The sequence below is a fragment of the Poecilia reticulata genome, chromosome 16 (assembly GCF_904066995.2).
Source record: "Poecilia reticulata chromosome 16, P_reticulata-male-v2, whole genome shotgun sequence".
NCBI classification, from domain to species: Eukaryota; Metazoa; Chordata; class Actinopteri; order Cyprinodontiformes; family Poeciliidae; genus Poecilia; species Poecilia reticulata.
Window position 1 is genome coordinate 6160200 of NC_088845.1, and position 20337 is coordinate 6180536.

The 20337-nt window shown below is 39.1% G+C and overlaps 2 protein-coding genes and 1 long non-coding RNA gene across 9 annotated transcripts in view; 1 reads left to right on the forward strand and 2 right to left on the reverse strand.

The window, feature by feature from the left end:
- Positions 1 to 13555, reverse strand: part of etv1 (ETS variant transcription factor 1) — a 32211-nt gene extending 18656 nt beyond the window's left edge. For 2 of the 4 annotated variants that reach the window (XM_008430943.3, XM_008430942.3), the window contains exons 1-5: positions 13180 to 13555; positions 12922 to 12996; positions 12126 to 12216; positions 11814 to 11861; positions 8182 to 8235 (exon numbers count right to left, since the gene is read on the reverse strand). In XM_008430943.3, the coding sequence (XP_008429165.1) occupies positions 8182 to 8235; positions 11814 to 11861; positions 12126 to 12216; positions 12922 to 12996; positions 13180 to 13326 (415 nt within the window). In that variant the 5' untranslated portion in view covers positions 13327 to 13555. Of the gene's footprint in view, positions 1 to 8181; positions 8236 to 11104; positions 11756 to 11813; positions 11862 to 12125; positions 12217 to 12921; positions 12997 to 13179 lie in introns of those variants that run through there. The other 2 variants (XM_017309696.2, XM_008430944.3) reach the window with 2 other exon arrangements.
- On the forward strand, positions 13333 to 13864 carry LOC145555283 (uncharacterized). The gene is made up of 2 exons (XR_014091395.1): positions 13333 to 13439; positions 13549 to 13864. It is a non-coding gene; the product is annotated as an uncharacterized LOC145555283 (long non-coding RNA).
- A 2395-nt stretch (positions 13865 to 16259) lies between these two features.
- The window catches only part of dgkb (diacylglycerol kinase, beta), a 74812-nt gene continuing 70734 nt past the window's right edge, over positions 16260 to 20337 (reverse strand). For all 4 annotated transcript variants that reach the window (XM_008430941.3, XM_008430939.3, XM_008430940.3 and 1 more), the window contains one exon: positions 16260 to 18271. In XM_008430941.3, coding sequence (XP_008429163.1) covers positions 18164 to 18271 — 108 coding nt within the window. In that variant the 3' untranslated portion in view covers positions 16260 to 18163. The remainder of the gene's footprint in view (positions 18272 to 20337) is intronic.

The following is a 20337-nucleotide window of genomic DNA, read 5'->3' on the forward strand; positions in this document are numbered from 1 at the left end:
GGATATTTTACAAACTAGACAGAAAATACTTTGTGTTGGTGCGTTTTGTGTTTTTTGTGTTTTTGCAGCATTAATTAATTAACATTTTGTTTGATTACTGAGAACATTCTGGAAGGTTCAGCTGGAAAAGAGAAAACTGGCTGAGATTTTGCGTTTTTGCAGTGTTATATTGGCACAAAGGCGGAGTTTATTAACTAATTAAGTGGCTTGAAAAGCAATTTGGTTTCAGTGGATTTTAAATTGGGATTATAGGAAAAAAAAACATTTAAACCAGACTAAAGTACTTGGTGATATTTTTGCAGTGCAGGATGCATGAGCAGAAAGAGAGATGGAAACTTGACAAAGTGTCAGTGAAGCTGCAGAACAAACACTGAGATCCAGCAGCTGTTTTGGGTTTTTCTCTCCTCTGCCTGACATCTGCTGCGTGTGCAGGGGTCTGTCCGCCGAGCGCCTGGGGGCCGGGCCGCACGGCCCCGCACGCCGGGCCCCAGGGGTCGTTCGCAGCCCTCGCTGGGGGCCTGACCTTTCCAGGTCATCGATCGGAGGTCAAAGAGACACTTCCTGAGGGGAGACCTTTCGACGGGGCTCGTTTAGACGGTACAGAGTCAGAACGACGTCTGAGCGTCACGATTAAAACCGTCATCATCGGTTTGATTGTCAACCGATACGGAACAAGATTACAACCACTTAAAAACACAGAGAGAGATCTAACTCTGATAAAGAGTCTGGTATAAAATCTGAGATTAAAGCCACAAATAGTATTTTTTTCAGTCGCCAAATGGTTTAAAAAAAACAAAAACATTTAATTTGGTCTTAATTCTCACACAATGACTGTATGGTTGTTTTTTGAAACCCAAAGTATTTCTCAGCTGCTGAATTTGTCTTTCTTAGAAAAAGTAACAGGCTCCTTCCAGCCAGCTGACCAGCAATGTGCAGCAACAGGTGGGGGAGGGGAGGGACGGGACACAATTTTAAACTACAAACATTCAGGTAAATGTGTTGCACATGTCTGTAATCTCATTAAAATGATTTTAATCTGTATATTTGCTGATTTGGTGGAAAATACATGTTGTGAGTTGAACTGGAGTAAATACTCTTAGTTTAATTTACATAAAGATAAAAAAACTAATGAATCTGTTTACAGGTCATGACAGAAAAGCTAAATGACATCAATGCTAGTTGCTACACAGAAGATAAACTTTAAAGCTCTAAAACTGATGAAGAACAAAATGTGTCAAACAAAATGTATAAGGTAATTTCTAATACTATAAAACAAACAACTGAGAAAATAAATACCTTGTAAGTATAATGTAGTTCAGACACAACAGCAAAAATATGAACACTGCAAACACACAAACTATTTCTTTTTTTTTAACCCAGTATTTCTAATATTCTAGTATTTTAGATCTAGCTTAGAGCAAATATCTTAGCTCACTTAAAATAAGATAAAATTAACTTACAAGTAGCTTTTCAGCAGGAGTTTGTTTTAAGTGAAAAATCCTTAATATTAATGAAAATGTACTATTGACAGATTATTTCACTTATAACAAAACATTTTCACCATGTTACAAATAACATGATATATCTAATACTGGGTTGCTAGGTAACGGGCTGGGCTTGGCTGAGGTTGCTAGGTAACGGGCTGGGCTTGGCTGGGGTTGCTAGGTAACAGGCTGGGCTTGGCTGGGGTTGCTAGGTAACGGGCTGGGCTTGGCTGGGGTTGCTAGGTAACGGGCTGGGCTTGGCTGGGGTTGCTAGGTAACGGCACAACGCCCGTTGATTATGAAATAAATGGAACAAGAACTTTTTCATCAATATTAAGAATTTATTGACTCTAAACAAGCTGCTATGTCTTACTGAAAAGTTAATAAGTCAGTTTTTTTTATTTTTTTATAAGTGAACTGAGATATTTCCACCAAAAATACTTGGTAAGATTTTGTGTTTTTGCAGTGTATGTACTGAAATTTAAAAAGTAACAGAAAACGACGTAAATTTAATAGGGTCTTATATTTCTTGAGATCTAAAATCTTTTGATATGATCGTTTACCTCGTGTGTCATCGTATTTGAAAAAGAAACGCAAACATTTGCCTATTTTATGCTTTCATTGTATCAAACTCCCCAGAAGTTGAAACCACGAGTGGATTTTCCCCAAAAATAGAAACAAACACAAAAACATAAACAACTTAGCAATTTCCAACCCAGCAGATGCCAAAACTCTAGTTTTAATTTCTTAATTTAATTAAAGTGAAGAGGTGAAAGTTCCTCGGTGAGAATCCGTCAGAAAGACTCGGCTGAGCGTCGCAACAGCGCAGCAGCACAGGGTCTTAAATTAGAAATGGAAATGTCACAATAGATTTCGTCAGCAGGGTGCCAAGGTACACAAATCAATAGCGAGGGCATCGCCTCTGACTGAAGCAGAGACTTCCTATCCAGTCCAGAATGTCATGCCCATCATGGCTTGATTGCTCTCATTATCTACATATTGATTAATCAAGATGGAGAGGAGAGCAGTAGTTAGAGCAATTATCAGGCCTATTTTTAATGCAAATGTTTTGTGCCGTTCTCTTAAACATTTATTAGTTTTCTCAGGCTGTGAGGAGAGTAAAAAATATTTATTGTCAAAAAGCTTTAAGCCTCTTCAATCCAGTATTTTGTACCGATTAGTAGATGTAATTTTATTATCATAAGAAGCATTCATTTGTGTTTTGCTTTTGAATATTTGGTAATAATAGTAAAGTATATTGGTAGTAACGTACACATTATTACCGAATAAACTTGACGTATGAGTTACAAAATCCCATTTTTACAGCTTTTATCACTTTTATTATTTTTCACAGCTTTCTACATTTCTAGATCTGGATTTTGCTTTTCTATAGAGAACGTTTAAATAAAAACACAAAACCAAATTTTACTGGACGATAAATTGTCCCAGAAATTTCTGCAATAAATTATAATATTGTTGTTTTGAGACCATTTTCAAGTAATACAATGACATAAATAATAAACTTTAAATTCTGACAAACGTTTGACAGAAAACATCCAAAATAAATAAACAAAACAACAGAAACAACAAAGAAAATGAGTGAAAAAGGGACCAAAACACCAAACTGGAGATCAGTTTTGGTTGAAAGAAAAACTCTAATTGATCCAAATAGAAATTATTGAGCTTGTTTTAATTGAACTGATTGATTTATCGTTTATTTGTCTTTTCTGTGGAGAATGTTCACATTAAAACACAAGTAACCCGCCACATAGAGGAAAAACGACAGACAGAAGCTACTGAGCTCGTTTTAGTCAACCACCTCTTGGTGACGGATCTGTTGGCCCAAACTGCTGTGAACTCTTAGGAGCAAATTGTGAATTTTGGCAGAACCGGAGCCGACGTTTGGCAGATATTTCTCCGGTCCATTCATAAAAAAGTTCAGGTCTTTTGGCAGCGGTGAAAAACCTCCCATTCCATTTTCACCTGCTGCAGGCGCTCGGCTCTGCTGCTAAATGATGGCGGCTCGGATGTGCCGGCAACGTGTGGCCTCATTTTACACCTCCGCTCCTCCTTCGTTCCCTGCTAAGTTATGCTAATGGTAAGCATCTGTGTTGGAGTTTGAGACAAAGAAATTTCTCCCGATTCTCCTTCAGCTTTGTGACACTTTTGCTTCGCATGCTGGTTGGACGGCGGAGAGCAGAAAGTTGACATTGAGGACGGCTGTCCTGCTTGCTCAACATGAAAAGGTCATGAAATTTAAAGTGGAAAAAACACAAAACGAGCCAAAAGTTTACTGGATCATTTAGTTCATTTTTACAGTTTACACCAATGCAAACTGGATTTCATTCTTTTACTCTCTGTTTTGATGGGAAATGAAATAAATTATGTTGCAATTCAGTCGATCACAGAGATAAATTAAATGAAGCTCAGTAATTATATTTATATTTTGACTTATAGTTTTTCCTCTTTTCTTTCTCTCTTTCTACCAAAGCTGATCTTCAATCTTTTGTTTTGGTCTCAACTATCCCTTTTTTTGAAGGACAGTTTTGTTTATAATTCTTTTTTTTGTTGTTTCTGTTGTTTTGTTTGTTTATTTTGGATATTTAGTGTTAAATGTTCATTAGAAAATAACGTTTATTGATATTTGAGAATGTATTCTTTCATTATTTACGCCATTACCTTTACATTACTTGAAAATGGTCTCAAGACAATATTATCGTTTATCGCAATATCTTCTGGAACAATTTATCGTCCAGCAAAATTTGTTTATATAACTGGTTTATTTGTATTTTTATTTATTTTTCCCTACAGAAAAGCGAAATTCAGAGAAAGAAATCTAGATAGTTGTGAAAAATAACAAAAGTTGTAAATTCTGTTTAAATGTGATTTTTTTTTTTACTCAGATTTTTGATCGTCTAACTGCAAAAGGCTGATGTGTAAAATATGATACAAACACAAACAACAGAAAGCCAGGTGATATTTGACATGCACAGGAATAAAAAAAAACAGTTTAATTTTGAAATAATATGATTTTTTTTTCTTTATCAGTTGAATCAAAAATCACAGATTGTCAAAATTATCATATGATGAAAAAGAGGCCAATAAACTGCAATAGACTGGAGTTTTACCATTGTGTAAAATTATATCGACTAGTCTATACAAAATACTTTTATAAACTCATCTGTTCTTTGCTAATCCTAACTGGTTTGTATGTGCAAATATGAAGCTAGCCATGTAGCATGCTAGCTTAATTCATCTTATATTTTCAGACAAACTAAACGCTAATTTATTTATTTTATGCATCGATCTATAATACACAGATTTTGCTAATGTTAATGTTTCATACTAGCAAAAAATGATTAGCATTAGCTTCTAGTTTGACACGTACCAAGCTAGCAAAAGAAATGTTTAGCAATCCCGTCACAATCTAAATTCAGACAAAATTAATGAGTAGATCATATTTTTATAACATAAAACAAATTTTCCCCTTAGAAATGCTAACAATTTTTAGCAATAAGCTAGAAAAGTAGCTAGCTAGCTAATTAAGTATTTATCCAAATCTGAATATTTTCAGAATAAATGTGTCGCTGTCATTTGGATTTATGGAATCTGATATATTTATTCGTACTTTAAACCAAAACCATGTTTTGAGTAGAAATGTTCTGTCATAAAGGACAGATTGTCAATACGGCAAATAAACTGTCGCTAATGGTCTTCAGATTCATGACACATGAAACTTTAGCTTCGTGTTTTTACTAAATGTGGCCAAATTTCAGCCAGGCCTGCACCATTAATTTTAAAAGACGAACGTTTAATATACATTCAGCCCATAAAAAGCTACTTTAAAACACTGGACGCCTTTCTTTATAAACTGACCCAAGTAAACAGTTACTATTGAGTTTTAACTGAGTCAAAACATTTAAAGGCTTTTTATGGACGACTAAACCACATCAACAGAGGGAAAAGTTATCTTTAATATGTATTTTAGAATATATTTTCTCACAGTTCTTTCATTGTGAATGTTGGATTATTGAAAAAATAAATAAAAATTTGATTTTACTGCAGAAACACAAAATCTTACCAAGTATTTTTGGTCCAGTTTCTAGTGCAAATTTCTTGTTACACTTAAAATAAGACAAATGAACTTAAACCTAACTTTTCAGCAAGATATAGGATATTGACAATAAAGAACTTGCTCAATTGGTAGATAAATTAACTTATAATATAGGAAAAATGTTATAAGTAAAATAATCTGCCAAAGGAACTGGAACCTTCTCGTCAATATTAAGGAGTTATTTACGTAAAACAAGCTCCTGTGTCTCGCAGAAAAGTTACTTTTAAGTTAATTTGACTTATTTCAAGTGAACTAAGACAAAAAACTAGACCAAAAATACTTGGTAAAAGTTTGTGTTTTTGCAGTGGAATAAAAAAATCTGCACTATTCAGTCCCACTGAGTGTTTCTGGACGCCCAACAAAAACATCTACTGGGTATTTTCATAAACAAAATGGCCGCTTTTCCTCCAGTTCATTCTGCTCAGTGTTTCCACCTCCACCTCGGCGGCCGCGCCTCCGTCTCTCGGCCCGGTGAAACCCATATGGGATCGCTGCCGGCTGGGATGCCTGCTCCAGCGCCCAGCCCCGCGCGGCGCAGCGCGGCGCCCTCACCCCCCCGCCATCTGTTAGCGCCCCTCCAGTCTGCGGCAGGTTTGCCAACAGGACAATTCAGATGGTCAGCAGCCTCCTGCCATCATGGCCGCCCACCCCGGCTACCTCTGAAGGACAACGGGACAGTCTTGGTGACCTCTGCTTCTGAACTCATCACTTCAATTTTTCACTTCCAATTTTTTTCAATGCAAAAGCACAAAATCAAAAAAAGATTCTAGTGGAAATATTTTAGTTCACTTAAAATACGACTAAAATAACTCAAAAGCAACTTTTCAGTGAGATAAGCAGCTTGTTTAGGCTCAATAATTCCTTGAATATTGATGAAAAACTTCTAGTTCCTTTTACTTCACAATCATCGGGTCTTGAGCCGTTACCTAGCAACCCCAGCCAAGCCCAGCCCGTTACCTAGCAACGCAGTATTGGATACATTGTGCAGATTATTTCACTTATAACATGGGAAAAACGTCTTATTGTAAGTGAAATAATCTGCCAGTAGAGGTAGTACATTTTTATTCATATTAAAGAATAAAAAATAAACAATAAATCAATTAATCACTTGATAAATTAGAACGAGCTCAATAATTTCTAGTTATTATTTTTCCAGTTTTATTGTTTATTTGTGCAGCACATTTCAGCCACAAGGCATTTCACATCATAGAAACACAAAAATACAAAGTCATAGAGCAACAATTGAAACATTAAATTTACCAAAAACTGGACGATGAAAATCTTTAGTCTCAACTGGAGAATTTGGTTTACAGACACTTTATAAATTATTTTATTTGTTGTTTCTCTTTATTTTGGAAATTTAAAATCCAGTGTTAGACGTTCATTAGAATTTGAAGTTTACTGATCTTTGACAGTTTCCTTTTAACAACATTATTGCGATATTACTTGAAAAGTGTCTCAAATCAACAATATTATCATTCATCGCGATAACTTCTGGCCCAATTTATCGTCCAGGATCATTTGTTATTGTGACAGGTCTAATTATTTAATTATTTACGTAAAAAAAAGCTCTTATTTCTCGCTGAAAAGTTACTTGAAAGTTTGTTTTGTGAAATTAGACATTTACACTAAAAACTAGTCTAAAATTACTTGGTAACATTTTGTGTTTTTGCAGTGCAGCTGCTCACACTAGTCGCAAATTAGGTGAGAGGAATGATTTTCTATGCAACTCATCATACAAAATAAGATATTTATGATCAAAAGTGATGATAAAATGTCCGACTCCACCATATTTAAAACCTTTAGACCTCCAGTCATTGTTCAGCTGTTGCTCTGGGGCCTAAAGGGTGATGGAAATTGTGGCGTGGGCGCACACTTTTGTGCTTTTTCTCACAGTTTCATGCGTATGTTGGCTCATCTGAAAGACATGTGCTCGATCCGAGTCCCACTGCGCTCCACTCTCTCAATTTCTGTCCCCACCTTGGCTTCACTTCCTCCAGAGACGGAGCGTGCCAAGCCTCCATGTGCCGCCAACGTTCACAACCAGGTGATGTTTGTGCGCTCTCCTTATCGCTGAGTGCACGAAATCAGACATCAGCAACACTTCTGCAAGTATTATTAGAAACTTAATTTTATATTCAATGGGATAAATTGTGTAAAAAAAAAAAAGGGAGTTACAGCTGTTTTTATTCTGCAAGACGAGCCGACCCTCCAGTAAAAAAGATAAATGTAGTCACTAATTTTACCGAGCCTTATTTAGAAAACGTAACCACACTGGATGGTTTATGCAAGAGCCCTTTGAGAAAAGGTTACCGTGGGAGATTTAAAAAAAGAAAACGTCACTTAAAAGGCGTTGGGAGATAAAAATATCAGCTTAAAAAAAGTCTGCCTCAAGATTTTGATGTTTTCCTTATGCAAATAAACCACCAAGAGATAAACTCTAGTTTCCGTACGTCTATCTGCTGCAGATAGAAAGCAAAGAAGAACGAACCGAGAGACACACACAATATTTAAAATAAATTTAAAAGAGGAGGAGGATTCTCACAGTAACTACGAGACGGAGCGGCGATGTTTCTTACTCACAGTTTTCTGTCTGGAAGTCTGGAACAAACTGCTCGTCATTGTCGGGAACTTGAGCTAAAGACACAAAGAGAAGAGAAAAAACGAAGCAGAGGATTTTTCTCTCACGCTCAGACCGATCTCTGCAGAACCGAGTCGCTTTGTCTTCTTCTTCCTCAAATTCATGAAGAAAATCTCAGAAATATGTTTTAATCCTCATCCGTAGGCATTTTTTAAAAAATGTAACAACCATTAAACCAATTTATGTGAAATCTGCATATAAAAATGTTAGCATATAATTGAACTGCAGTGTTTTTAGTCTTAAATTTACATTTTTCAACCTAAACTTGTTTTATGTTATTGATGCTGAAATGTGACATCGTCATGTGTCTGTTTTTTCTAAATCTCAATTGCAGTTTATTGGCAAAAAAAATTGTAAAATGGAGGCGATGATTTTAAACAACAAAAAAAAGAATTACTTTTTTATGTTTTTCGCATTTTTAATTTTTAAATGATAGTTTGGTTGCATTTATCATCAAACCTGAATTGTTTTTACAGAAATCTGCTTGATGATTATTGAATCAAATCTAAATTTATGCATACATGCAGCTCTGGATAAAATTAAAAGGCCACTTTAAACGACCAGATTCTCCGATTTTACTGTCTATAGGAATCATTTTGAGCAAAATGAACATAGTTCTTTTATTCTACTGACAACATGTCTCTGAAATTCAAAGCAAAAATTGAGTATTTATTTGCAGAGAAATGGTCAGAATAAGGAAAAAGATGCAGCGTTTTCAAACCTCAAATAAGGAAAAGAAAACAAGTTTATGTTCATTTAGAAACAACAGTGTTAATGTTTTAACTCAGAAGAGTTCAGAGTCAGTATTTGGTGAAACAACCAGGAGGTTTTCAGTGGAGTAACTCTTCATTTTTACCATAGTTGTGTATAAAATGATGTTTGATTAAAATTAAGATATAAATCGACCCTGGCTGACTTGCAGGGACTCGCTTGCTGCAGATTTTCCCTTTTTTTTCCGCCTGGCTCCCTTTCCGCCTCCCAGATCCACTTCCGGAGAACGCCCCGTCCATTGACTGCGCCGCATCCTCGGCTTTCCCCCGTTTGCCAGCAGCCAATCACCCATTGTTACCAGTATCTAATTGGCTTCCTCCCCACTGGTGGGTCCACCTGTACCTGCCGAGTCAGGTCTGTTCCGACCCAAACCCAGCGAACGCCTCACCTGCACCCGGCTAATGCTAAAATAATGAAGCCTGCTCCGCTCCAGCTCCAATTAGGCATGAACATATTTATCTCCAGAGTGTTTACACTCGCTGACAGCTTCCCCGCATCCCTCAAGTTTGACTCTCTGCAGCAAAAAGACATATTAAATGTGTCATTAGCACTTCTATTTATACCCACAAAGAGGTGAATCCTCATTATCACACGACCCGTAGCGTGTCTCGACGTGTGTGGAGGTCTTCAAAATGAAAAAAACCCAGAGGTTTTTCCACTTTTATCACTCTTGATGTGGTCAGGGGTCTGTTATTCCCTCTCATCAGGAGTGTGAACAGAGGAGAGTAAACAATTAACAGATAGAGAGGAGAAAACGCACATGCAAAAAAATCCTAAAAACCAAGTAAAACTAAGCAAAGCATTAAAAAGTTGGACTGCAGCATGAAAAAGGGCAGCAGCATGTGGTGGAGTGAGCGGGTTTGGGAGGAAGTAGAGGATGGGTGAGTCAGTCTGTGAATGGGCCAACAAACTCCCGGGGAGAACGGCAGAGCTGGAAACCATTCACAAAAACAGGCTGCAAAACTAAACCCACAAACCATTTAAAGGGATTTTAAAACGGGCGAGGATTTACTAAAGCTAAACACGAGTATGAAAGAGGAGGGAAAAGTTGAAAAAACTACAAAAATGTATACTTTTTTTAAAAATAAAGAGTTGAGTTAGAGAGGAAGTAGAGGGCAGGTGGCGGAGGGGGTCAGACGTTTACCCGTCATTTGACAAACCTTCAACTTCTCCGTCTTTGGAGTCGGAAATTTAACCCGTCCCTCATAATTCCTCGTCTTCTTCCAATTACCTGAACCGATAAATCTTAGAAATGGGAAGGTATTCCTTTTCATCTTAATGGACAGGAAGTCATTCATTAAGTCCACAATCCTGAACCGTACATCATCACATCGACCCACGACAGGCAGAACCGTGATCCTGAAACACCTTTTTTCTCCAGCCGCCGTTTCGTTCCATCACTTTGGTTATTAAATATTAAAAACACGTCTTTTACTGCTAATTCTGCCTCACAGTCGTTTAAACATCCCAGGATCCGTAACAAAGAATACTTTCCATTTTTTAAAAGATTCGGGTTGAAGAATAAATGGGAGTCTATAAATGATTGAGTCCATTTTGTCGGGAGAGTTTATTTTTCTACGACTCCATCGGATTTTAAGAAAGACTTGGAGTAAAGACTTGGAGCAGGTCGCAACTGGAGTGAAATCTACGCAACTTAGAAAATATTGGAGCAGAAATCTCAAACTTTTAGGTTTTTAACCAAAAATGTGATAAATATATAACCGTATTCTATTTTATACTCTTAATTAAAACACTTTAATAATTCATTTGAACCTTAAATACACTTTTAAACAATATTTAAATAAAATAAACAAGGCATTGCACAGTTCGCCGTAATCTTTCAAATATTTGTGCTTTTTTATGTTATTTTATGGCAGAAATGCCGTTTAGAAATGTGGCATTTTTACACTAAATTTATATATTTTTAAAAATACATTTAGTTTAGTTTTGGAGTAAATCTGAAACTACAGCAACTCTTATTTTGCAAAACATTTTCCATAATTCAACTTTTTCTCAAACTACGACAAAAACTGAGATAAAATTATCAGGTTTCATCTTAAAGTCCAACATGCAAAATAGAAATAAATCTTTTACCAAAAGTTCGGTGCTGCAGACACGACGGAAAGAGGACGCTCGCGCTTAAATCCTGAAGCATCCCGTCTCAGTTAGACCACCATGAGCAAGGCTTGCCATTAGAAAAAAAATAAAAATATGCAAAAAGACGATAAAAAACAAAACAAAAAAAACTTATGGCCTCTCTGAGAGACGGGTTTGTTTGGGAAGTTTGAGAGAAAAAAAAATTATAGATCCATTTTTTTCTTTTTCTATGCCACCAAGACGTGAAATTCAAGAAGACAAGGTGATAGTAAAGTACAGCTGTAGAAGATAAAGAGACGAGTGCTGAGAGGAAGCGACGGGGAGAGAAAAAGAGAGAGAGAGAGAGGAAGAGAGAGAGAGAGAGAGAGGGAGAGCTGGTGGGCTGCAGCGGCGGCGGCGGCTGGCGCGCAGCGTGTTGGCTGCTGCCAAAAGCAGGAGAGACAGTGAGCGTCTCCTTCTCCTGGTAATCTGTGATGACACTCTGGGTAGAGCCTCCTCGGTCTCCCTCCAGACCCCTCGCTCGCTCGCTCACAGTCTCTAATGTATGCATGACACACAAGGTGCCTCTTCCACACAGGCTTTTAATTGGACTGCGACGCAAGGCATGCAACTCCAGCCTGATTCCTTCCTTCCTTTCTCTTCACTGCATCACCACCACAACCTCTCAACCTCTCCTGCCTCCCTGCCTGAGGGCTGAAGCTCTCACCTTCTGCCAGCCATGCCTCCTGCAGCTGACGGAGGTCCTGGAAAAGCTCTGAGGGCACAAAAAGCAGAAAAAGACAAAAAGTGTCAGAAACAACCGAGTTCATTGTGGCTGGCTGCAGCTCAGAGTGTGCAGCTAATAACGAGTCAATTTGTGAGTCTGACCGCTGACAGAGGCTTGTGAGGATCATCACAGGCCGCTGTGCTGTAATTGAGATTCTGTAGTTAGCGGCGGCGCAGGTGGCCGCCAGCCAATTGAATTTTGCTAAATGTTTAGAAGCCGTGAAATTAACTTCTCCCTCCGTCCTGCACCCACCTTCAGTGTCCAGAGCCAGGTCGGACTTAATGAATTTTCTCTTTCTGTCGTCTGCTGGACTCTCATGGCAAGATGTCTTCTTCTGCAGCGTCTGGTGGGAAAAAGAGATTTTTATTTATTTTTTGAGTAAAAGCAGCTGAACTGGTCCTTCACTGAAGCCTCACTGCTGCTCAACAGGGAGAAATCTTTTGATTATTGATTTAAAAACAATTATATTACTGGAAATTCTCAACTCTCAAGTAATTTTCTGGACAACTTTTCCACCTAAAATTGTCTCAGCAATAAATAAATTGGTTAAACATCGCTTATGTACAAAATGTCTCTGAAATTTAAATGAAAATTCAACAAATAGCGTCACATCAAGCAGACTTAAACAAAGCTGCAGCGACCAACACAGTCTCTCTGTCGCAAAAGCTTTGAGTTTGTTTTGGAAAACACTCATTTGTAAGAGAATACCCAAACATTTGGAAATAAATTCAACAAAATTCCAGGTTTAGATTAACAGATTGCAGAAGTCGAACAAAGAAAGAGGCAAACAATAATGTGAATAATAGTTTTTTTTTATATACAGCTGAAATTAAAACAAAAATACACATTTAATTACTTGCACAACCGCAGTTAGATGCATAATTTATAATTTCTTAAGAGTGAAAAGTTTGAAAAGAAACAAAAATCATAAATCTAATTTGAAAGCTGCTGAAATCAAGATAAAGCTGCATTTCCTACCAGAGCAGTTTGGGCCAGCTGGAACAGAAGAGCTGGTTTTAAATGAACTTTTTGAGTTCTGGTTACTCACCGCAGAGTTACAGTGAGGCACTTGCTGGTCGTGATTTCCATCCATTCTCCACGATCTCCGGTCTGCAAAGCGTCGCTGGAAATAAAAGAGGCAGAAAGACAGAAGTGAATTGCATTCCTGCTTCAGTCTCTGTCTAAAACGCAGCTTCTCTAAAGAATAATCGAATATTCGGTGTTAATAGAAAGTAAAGTTATCGATCAGGGAGCAGGAAAAGGGAGCGCCAAAAAGCAGGAGGAGACGGAGGGGAGATCTGCTCACCTTTCCCCTTCGCGTCGTGTTCATCCGCGCACAGAAAGCCACGCAGCGGCCGGCAGGATCGGCTCCAGCCCCGGCTACTGTCTGCGCCTCTCCCCGCGCACTGGGCTTCTTCCTGGCGGCTTGGCATCGCCTCCCGGGGCCTCCCATGGAAACGAGCCGCGCTCCTCCGCCTCCTATTGGCTGTCAAAGCCTTTCAGTGGATCAGATCGCTGCTGGCAGGCAAACGGCGCGTACGCGGCTCCGGTATCAGCAGTAAGTAAGTAAGTAAGTTTGGCCTTTTTTCAGTTTATCTGGAATAACTTCGCTCCAGAGTTGGATAATATTTCAAAACCAAGACATCCTGCACCTCTCCTCTCGTCTCACTCACAGTTTCCATCCCTCCTGGGCTCCATTCACATACAGTGCGTACACGCAAACACGCCACTCACTGCTCTACCGGGTCCAGTTCGTGGCCATGGTAACGGTGTTTTGAAGAGCCTCCAGAGGGACTCGCCGTAGCGCCAGCGCTTCCCTCTCCTGTAAAGGGATACATTGTGGAGAGCGCCGCAGACTCAGGAGGCGCTGACCTGGAAGTGATGCTCAGGTCACCGGGAAAAGCTGCTCCAGGAACTCAGCGGGACCATTTTATTCCCATTTATTGTTTCAGTAATAATGTTGTGCAGGAATAAAAGTACGGTTTTTAACATTTAATCTGTTTTTAGTCTAATCCACGACGGCGTGGATTACAGTACCTCAGAAAGTCAGAAGTTTTCTAGAAAAAACAAACAAAAAAATGTGAAACGTCGAAAATTTCCAAGAAAAATGGCTGAATTTGCTAAGATTTTACCCATATCTCTCCTGTTAACTTTCTGGGGAAATACTAGAAAGTCTGAGGTTAATGTCAGAAATGTTCCTGAAAAAAGTCAAATTTCTGGCGCCCGGAACCAAGTTTGCGTTTTTGATCGTCGCCCTCGATGAGACAAACAAAATGCAAAAAATATCAGCGGATTTTCTATCTTCCTATTTATGCTAGCTGTGCTGGATTTTTAACATATTGGTACATCAACACATTTTATGTTTATATTTTATTTATATACATTTTCCTGTAAAAATGCTACAGTTAATTCAGTGTTTTAAAAACAAAAGGAAAAATTTACTGTAGTTTTTCCATAAGGGCTTTTTTTTTCTGTTGGTAAATATATTTAATTTCTATTTTTATGCTTATTTGAACTGACTTAAGAAATGTGTTGCTTGGTTTCCACTACGAACTAAAACAAATTATTAATATTTAATATATAACTGCCTTACCTCCCAACATTCAAAGATCAGACGTTGAAAACAATCTAACAGAAACATTTTATTTCAGTTCATTTTGCCTGTAAACTTCCAGTTGAACCACCAGAATAGTTTGAGGCTGAAATCCCTGAAAGTAAACTTTACCACTGAGGGAAACTCTTGACTGAAAGACGGACGTGTCGGCAGCGGACACGCCGCTGCCATCTTGGATCCATTACCAGGCAGGTGAAGCTGATGTGAAGTGAAGCGCGGTGCCACTCCTGCTGAACTCCACCGACCACGGAGAGACGCAGGTCAAGTGCTGCTGCCCACCCGGCTGGTCAGAAGCGGCTCATGTCTCTGAGAAAACGCGGCCGGGATGTTGCGGATTACAGCAAAAGTGACCAGAAACACAACAATAAAGTCTGTGACACCTGGGAATGACTGATGGGTTTTACAAACAAGACGCAATGATCAAAATCCAAGCTGCGTTTTATCGCCTGAAGGGAAATCCTGCAGCCCAGATCAAACCAGATTTCAAAGGTCAGCAGCTGTTACATTTTTTAGTTTTTAAATGTAAGTTTCATCACCAGTTTTCAGTATTTTTGATATTCTCCTCTTTAATTTAATGCCAACTAACCAGAAATAATAATGGTTAATATTAATAAAAATTAAACACTATGCTGTGCTGCTGCTTTTCTATCTTCCTGTTGATGCTAGCTGTGCTGCATTTTGACATATTTCGACACATTTTATTATATATTTAGTTGAATATGGCCTCCTATAAAAGTTAAAGGTGCAGTTTGTAACTTTTATCTTAAAAGTGATGTTGACAGTAAAATACGAGATAATTTGAAAACATTCATCTCCTCTGCCTCTTTTCACACCAATTATTGCCGTCAGAAGAAATACGCCACTCCCGACCGAAGACAACCAATCAGAGCCAGGAGGAGGGTCTTAGCGCTGTCAATCATCCTCATGTTCTCGCTGCTAAATGCACTAATGACAGAAAATCAACTTATGGTTAAAGGAAAACTATTTATGACCTCATGCTAACTAGCCTGAACAATGATAACAGGCTGTACAGAGTAGCAGAGGGGGAAGCACCACACAGAGGGTGATTGACAGCACCAAGACCCACCTCCTGGCTCTTATTGGTTGTTTCTACTTAGCACTGGGAGAAGGCAGGTTTTTTTCACATGATCAGTCTCGTACCATATTGTGATGACATAGTGCCAGTTTCAATAAATATGTAAATAAATTTATTCGTATCAAAGTTAAACGCTGCAGCTTTAAGAACTCTTTGTTTTATGGCGTATGGACAGCCACCAAGGAACATCTAAAATCTATAAGACTCCCTCGGAAAAAGCCTGTGACTGGCTAATCTAACAGTTCAAACACCAAATGTATCTTAATATGCATTAAAATGTCCAGTGGAAACCATTTGGCACCAGAACAGCCAATCAGTGCATTAAAATGAACGGTGCGCCTGGATTGGCTGCTGTGCAAACGCCAGTCAGTAGTGTGCTACGTAGCATTGCACTGACTAGATATTTCTTTAGAATATTTTAGGTATTTGCTAAAATATTCCATAAAATGTGCAAAAATTCAACTTTTCTATGAGTAATTTGTTAGATCCATTGAACTCTGAACCAGTTCCACTGCCTTCCTCCTGAATGAAACAATTTTTATCTCAAGAGCTCCAAAAGGTTTTACAAAATAAAAATGTAAACTATCAACAATCGAATTGCCATATTGTTTTGCAGAACATAAAGGAGTAGAAATTGTACTTTTACTGCAAAATACAAGACAAACAGAAGACTGTATCAAACAGCTAAAGCCTTTAATTGTTTCTATCGCTTTTCTCGGTCAGTGCTAGCAGACGTAAGTTGTTTGTGGGCAACAACAACAGAGCGAGAAAGCCAGAGTGAAGCAGGAAGCGGAAAAATAAATCATACTGTGTACAAAAATACAACCTCACTGTACAAATGCTGCACTTTACAGAGCACAAGAAAGTAGCGAGACTCCGGATCTCGGTCTCCACATCACGGATGGCACTTTTAGAGGAACAGCCAGTCCAACGGTCATTCTCAGAAAAACATGCATTTTTAGAAAACACTGCTCTTACAGGAAATCAGCAAAACATCCACAACAGTTTATGCTTCAGGTGCGAGTGAAGGCAATACGCAGAAATGAACAACTACCAGTGCCAACAAGAGTGCTTTTAAGGGTTAAACGGCCCAAACACGGCAGAAACACAAAATCATGCCAAGTATTTTTGGTTTAGTTTCCAGTGCAAATATTTTTACTAAACTTAAAATAAGACAAAACTAACTTATAAGTAACTTTTCAGAAAGATATAGCAGATTGTTTAGAGTAAATAATTTCTTTAACATTGATGAAAAAGGTCTACTACCGTTTACCTCATAATCAACGGGCATTGCACCGTTACCTAGCAACCCCAGCCAAGCCCAGGCAGCTACCTAGCAACCCCAGCCAAGCCCAGGCCGCTACCTAGCAACCCCAGCCCGTTACCTAGCAACCCCAGCCAAGCCCAGGCCGTTACCTAGCAACCCAGTTTTACATACACTGGCAGAATATTTCACTTATAACTTGGTGAAAATGTCATATTGTAAGTGAAATAATCTGCCAGTGGAATATTTATAAAAGAAATATTAAGGAATCACTGACTTAAAAGAATTATGAGTTAATTTGGTCGTATTTAAACTGTACTAAGTATTCGTATTAGAAACTAGAGCAATAATACTTGGTAGGATTTTGTGTTTTTGCATGAAAGACAATAAAAAGCCTGTGGAGAACTGTAAATGTTGTATGTACGAACGTATCGCACTATAAACACAGTAAATGATCTTATTTTGAGACCTTGGTGTTTAATTCATGCTTCCAAGAAAACCAAACATGTTGTTGCGATTTTACACACTTGGCTTCTGTGTTTGCTCTATAATTTATGGCACTTTTCTACCAAAATTCATCCATTTCAGTGATAAAACTAAAGATGAGTGCTTCAAAGCCTAGATTTAAAAATGTCCACTATATTTTCAACCCTGTAGCTTTTTCTCATGCAACAGCGAATGTACACAGAATTGGTGAAACTTCTCAGAAATCTCCCAGCATATAGCAAAAAGGAGCATGCATGTTTTATGAATAACCAATAAGTGCTTCAAAGAGCAGCATAAAAACTGGACAAGTCATAAGGAAAATAATGCAAATTAATCTGAAGCATTCATGAGTGAAGTACAGATTTTACATCTTACAATCATCTGAAACAGCAGCAACCTTTTCTACTTTCCATCGTGCATCAGGTGAATCCAGAAATACATACAAAATAAGCATAAATAACAAAAAATATTAAATTAGTAAATGCATAATTTATTCTTTTGGTTGTTCAAATTGGCACAGAGGACAACAGCAAAAAAATAAAATCAATTTTTACAGAAAATAGAGCAAGAACAGAGGTGGACTTCCAGAAATAACTGGGGTATTTTTGGAGCTCACTGAAGATCAAACTCTGTTCCGATCACAGCTTATTTTGGATTCAATCTCAGAGACATCTTCATGCTGCAGGCAACACAAACCGAAGCTACAGCGCGCCACCGGCCGCTGGGCTATCAAACAGGCGTCCCTTCCTCAGCTGGACCACTGGGTCTTCATGAAACTTTCCCACAGCTGCTTCTGGAGGAGCTCGAAACGACTCGGATCCGACGACGGTTTAGTCTTTGCTTTCGGAGCGCGTTCGTCTGAGGATTGAAGAGAGGAAGCTGCGGCCTTGCGGCGCTCCCATCAGCATGTGAGCCTGGTTCTTATGGACGATCTGAATCTGGAAGAAGAGGAAAACGGAGAGGAAGATTGTTTGGGGAGCCTCTAAAACACAGAAATTAATTTTAAATCTACGTTCACGCAGCAGGTCTGGATGCTCAATCTGATTTTTTTTCAGATTTCAGTGTCAGCGATTTACGACACCAAAGCGACTGCAGAAGAAGAACGCAGACGTCACATAGCAGCGCAAAAACTGTGCAGTCTGGCTTAAACTGGAGAGAATGTGTGCTGGGATTTAAATAAAACGGTTTTTACAGGACTTGAGCAAAGTTTCCCTCCACACCACCTTCTTCAAATTAAACGAAACTGGTGTCAACGTTTGTGCAGAAACAATTTTTTGCTGGTGCTGCAAACATTTCAAAGATATTACTAAATATTCCAGCAGGTCAAAGGTCAACCAGCAAGTCCAAGTTTACAAAATCAAACTAAATGAGGTGTCAATCAAATGTGCTGTTTGTGCAGCACATTCTTTTGTTTGTGCTGCAATCATTTCAGACATTAAAAAATGTTTCACAGTCCACATTTACAAAATGAAACTAAATATAGTGTCACACTGTGCTACATTTGTGCAGCAAAAGTTACACTTTGTGCCGCTATCATTTTAAGATTGAAAAAATAAATACATAAATAAAAAACCGAATTCAACCTGCCGCCTGCTCCACATTAACAAAACAAATTGTCAACAAAGCATCCATCCATCCATCCATCCATCCATCCATCCATCCATCCATCCATCCATCCATCCATCCATCGGGTCGCGGGGGCAGCAGCTTCAGAAGGGAGGCCCAGACTTCCCTCTCCCCAGCCACTTCTTCCAGCTCCTCCAGGAATCCCAAGGCGTTCCCAGGCCAGCCGAGAGACATAATCCCTACAGTGTGTCCTGGGTCTTCCCCGAGGCCTCCTCCCGGTGGGACGTGCCCGGAACACCTCACCAGGGAGGCGTCCAGGAGGCATCCTGACCAGATGCCCGAGCCTCAACTGGCTCCTGGTGGAGGAGCAGCGGCTCTACTCTGAGTCCCTCCCGGATGACCGAGCTTCTCACCCTATCTCTAAGGGAGAGCCAAGCCACCCTGCGGAGGAAACCCATTTTGGCTGCTTGGACCCGTGATCTCGTTCTTTCGGTCATGACCCAAAGCTCATGACCATAGATGAGGGTGGGAACGTAGATCGACCGGTAAATCGAGAGCTTCGCTTTTTGGCTCAGCTCTCTCTTCACCACGACGGACCGGTACAGCGCCCGCTTCACGGCAGACGCTGCCCCAATCCGCCTGTCGATCTCCCGCTCCCTTCTTCCCTCATTCGTGAACAAGATCCCCAGACACTTAAACTCCTCCACTTGAGGCAGGACGACCCCCCTGACCCGGAGAAGGCGCTCTACCCTTTTCTGGCTCAAGACCATGGCCTCGGATTTGGAGGCACTGAGCCTCATCTCGGCCGCTTCACATCATCCGCAAAAAGCAGAGATGCAATCCTAAGGCCACCAAAACGGATCCCCTCAACACCTCGGCTGCAGAATGACCAAATTTGTTTTGTTTTCTAAATGTGTGGAGATCTGGTTGACCTTTGATGACCTCTGAAGGCACCTTTAAAATGATGGCAGCACAAACAATTATTTCTACTGCACAAATGTTTGACACCAGTTTTGTTTAATTTGGATTATTAAACAAAACTGGGGGTTGTAAGTTGTAAGTATAATTTTGGTTGGCAGTGTAAGCAGAGATTTGTTGCAGCAGAAAAACACAAACCTCCTGATATATACCGGATTTTACCCAAATATAGTTCAGCAGACAAACTTTCACTCTTCTGCACAGGAAAAGAATCTGCAGCCTAAAATGCCACATTCCCATTTTTCCCCACAGTCTGACTCAGAAGTTTAAAACCTTTACTGGCAACAAAAGTCTCAAATATTTTAATATCAATATTCACACCAGTTTGCAGAAGATCTTCCAATGTTTTCGAAGCAGAGAAATAATACTTCAGAGTGAATTTCTACTTTTCTTTTAAACGTATCACTTATCTTGATATATAACAACCTATGCTTCATTTCATACACTGTCATCTACATGC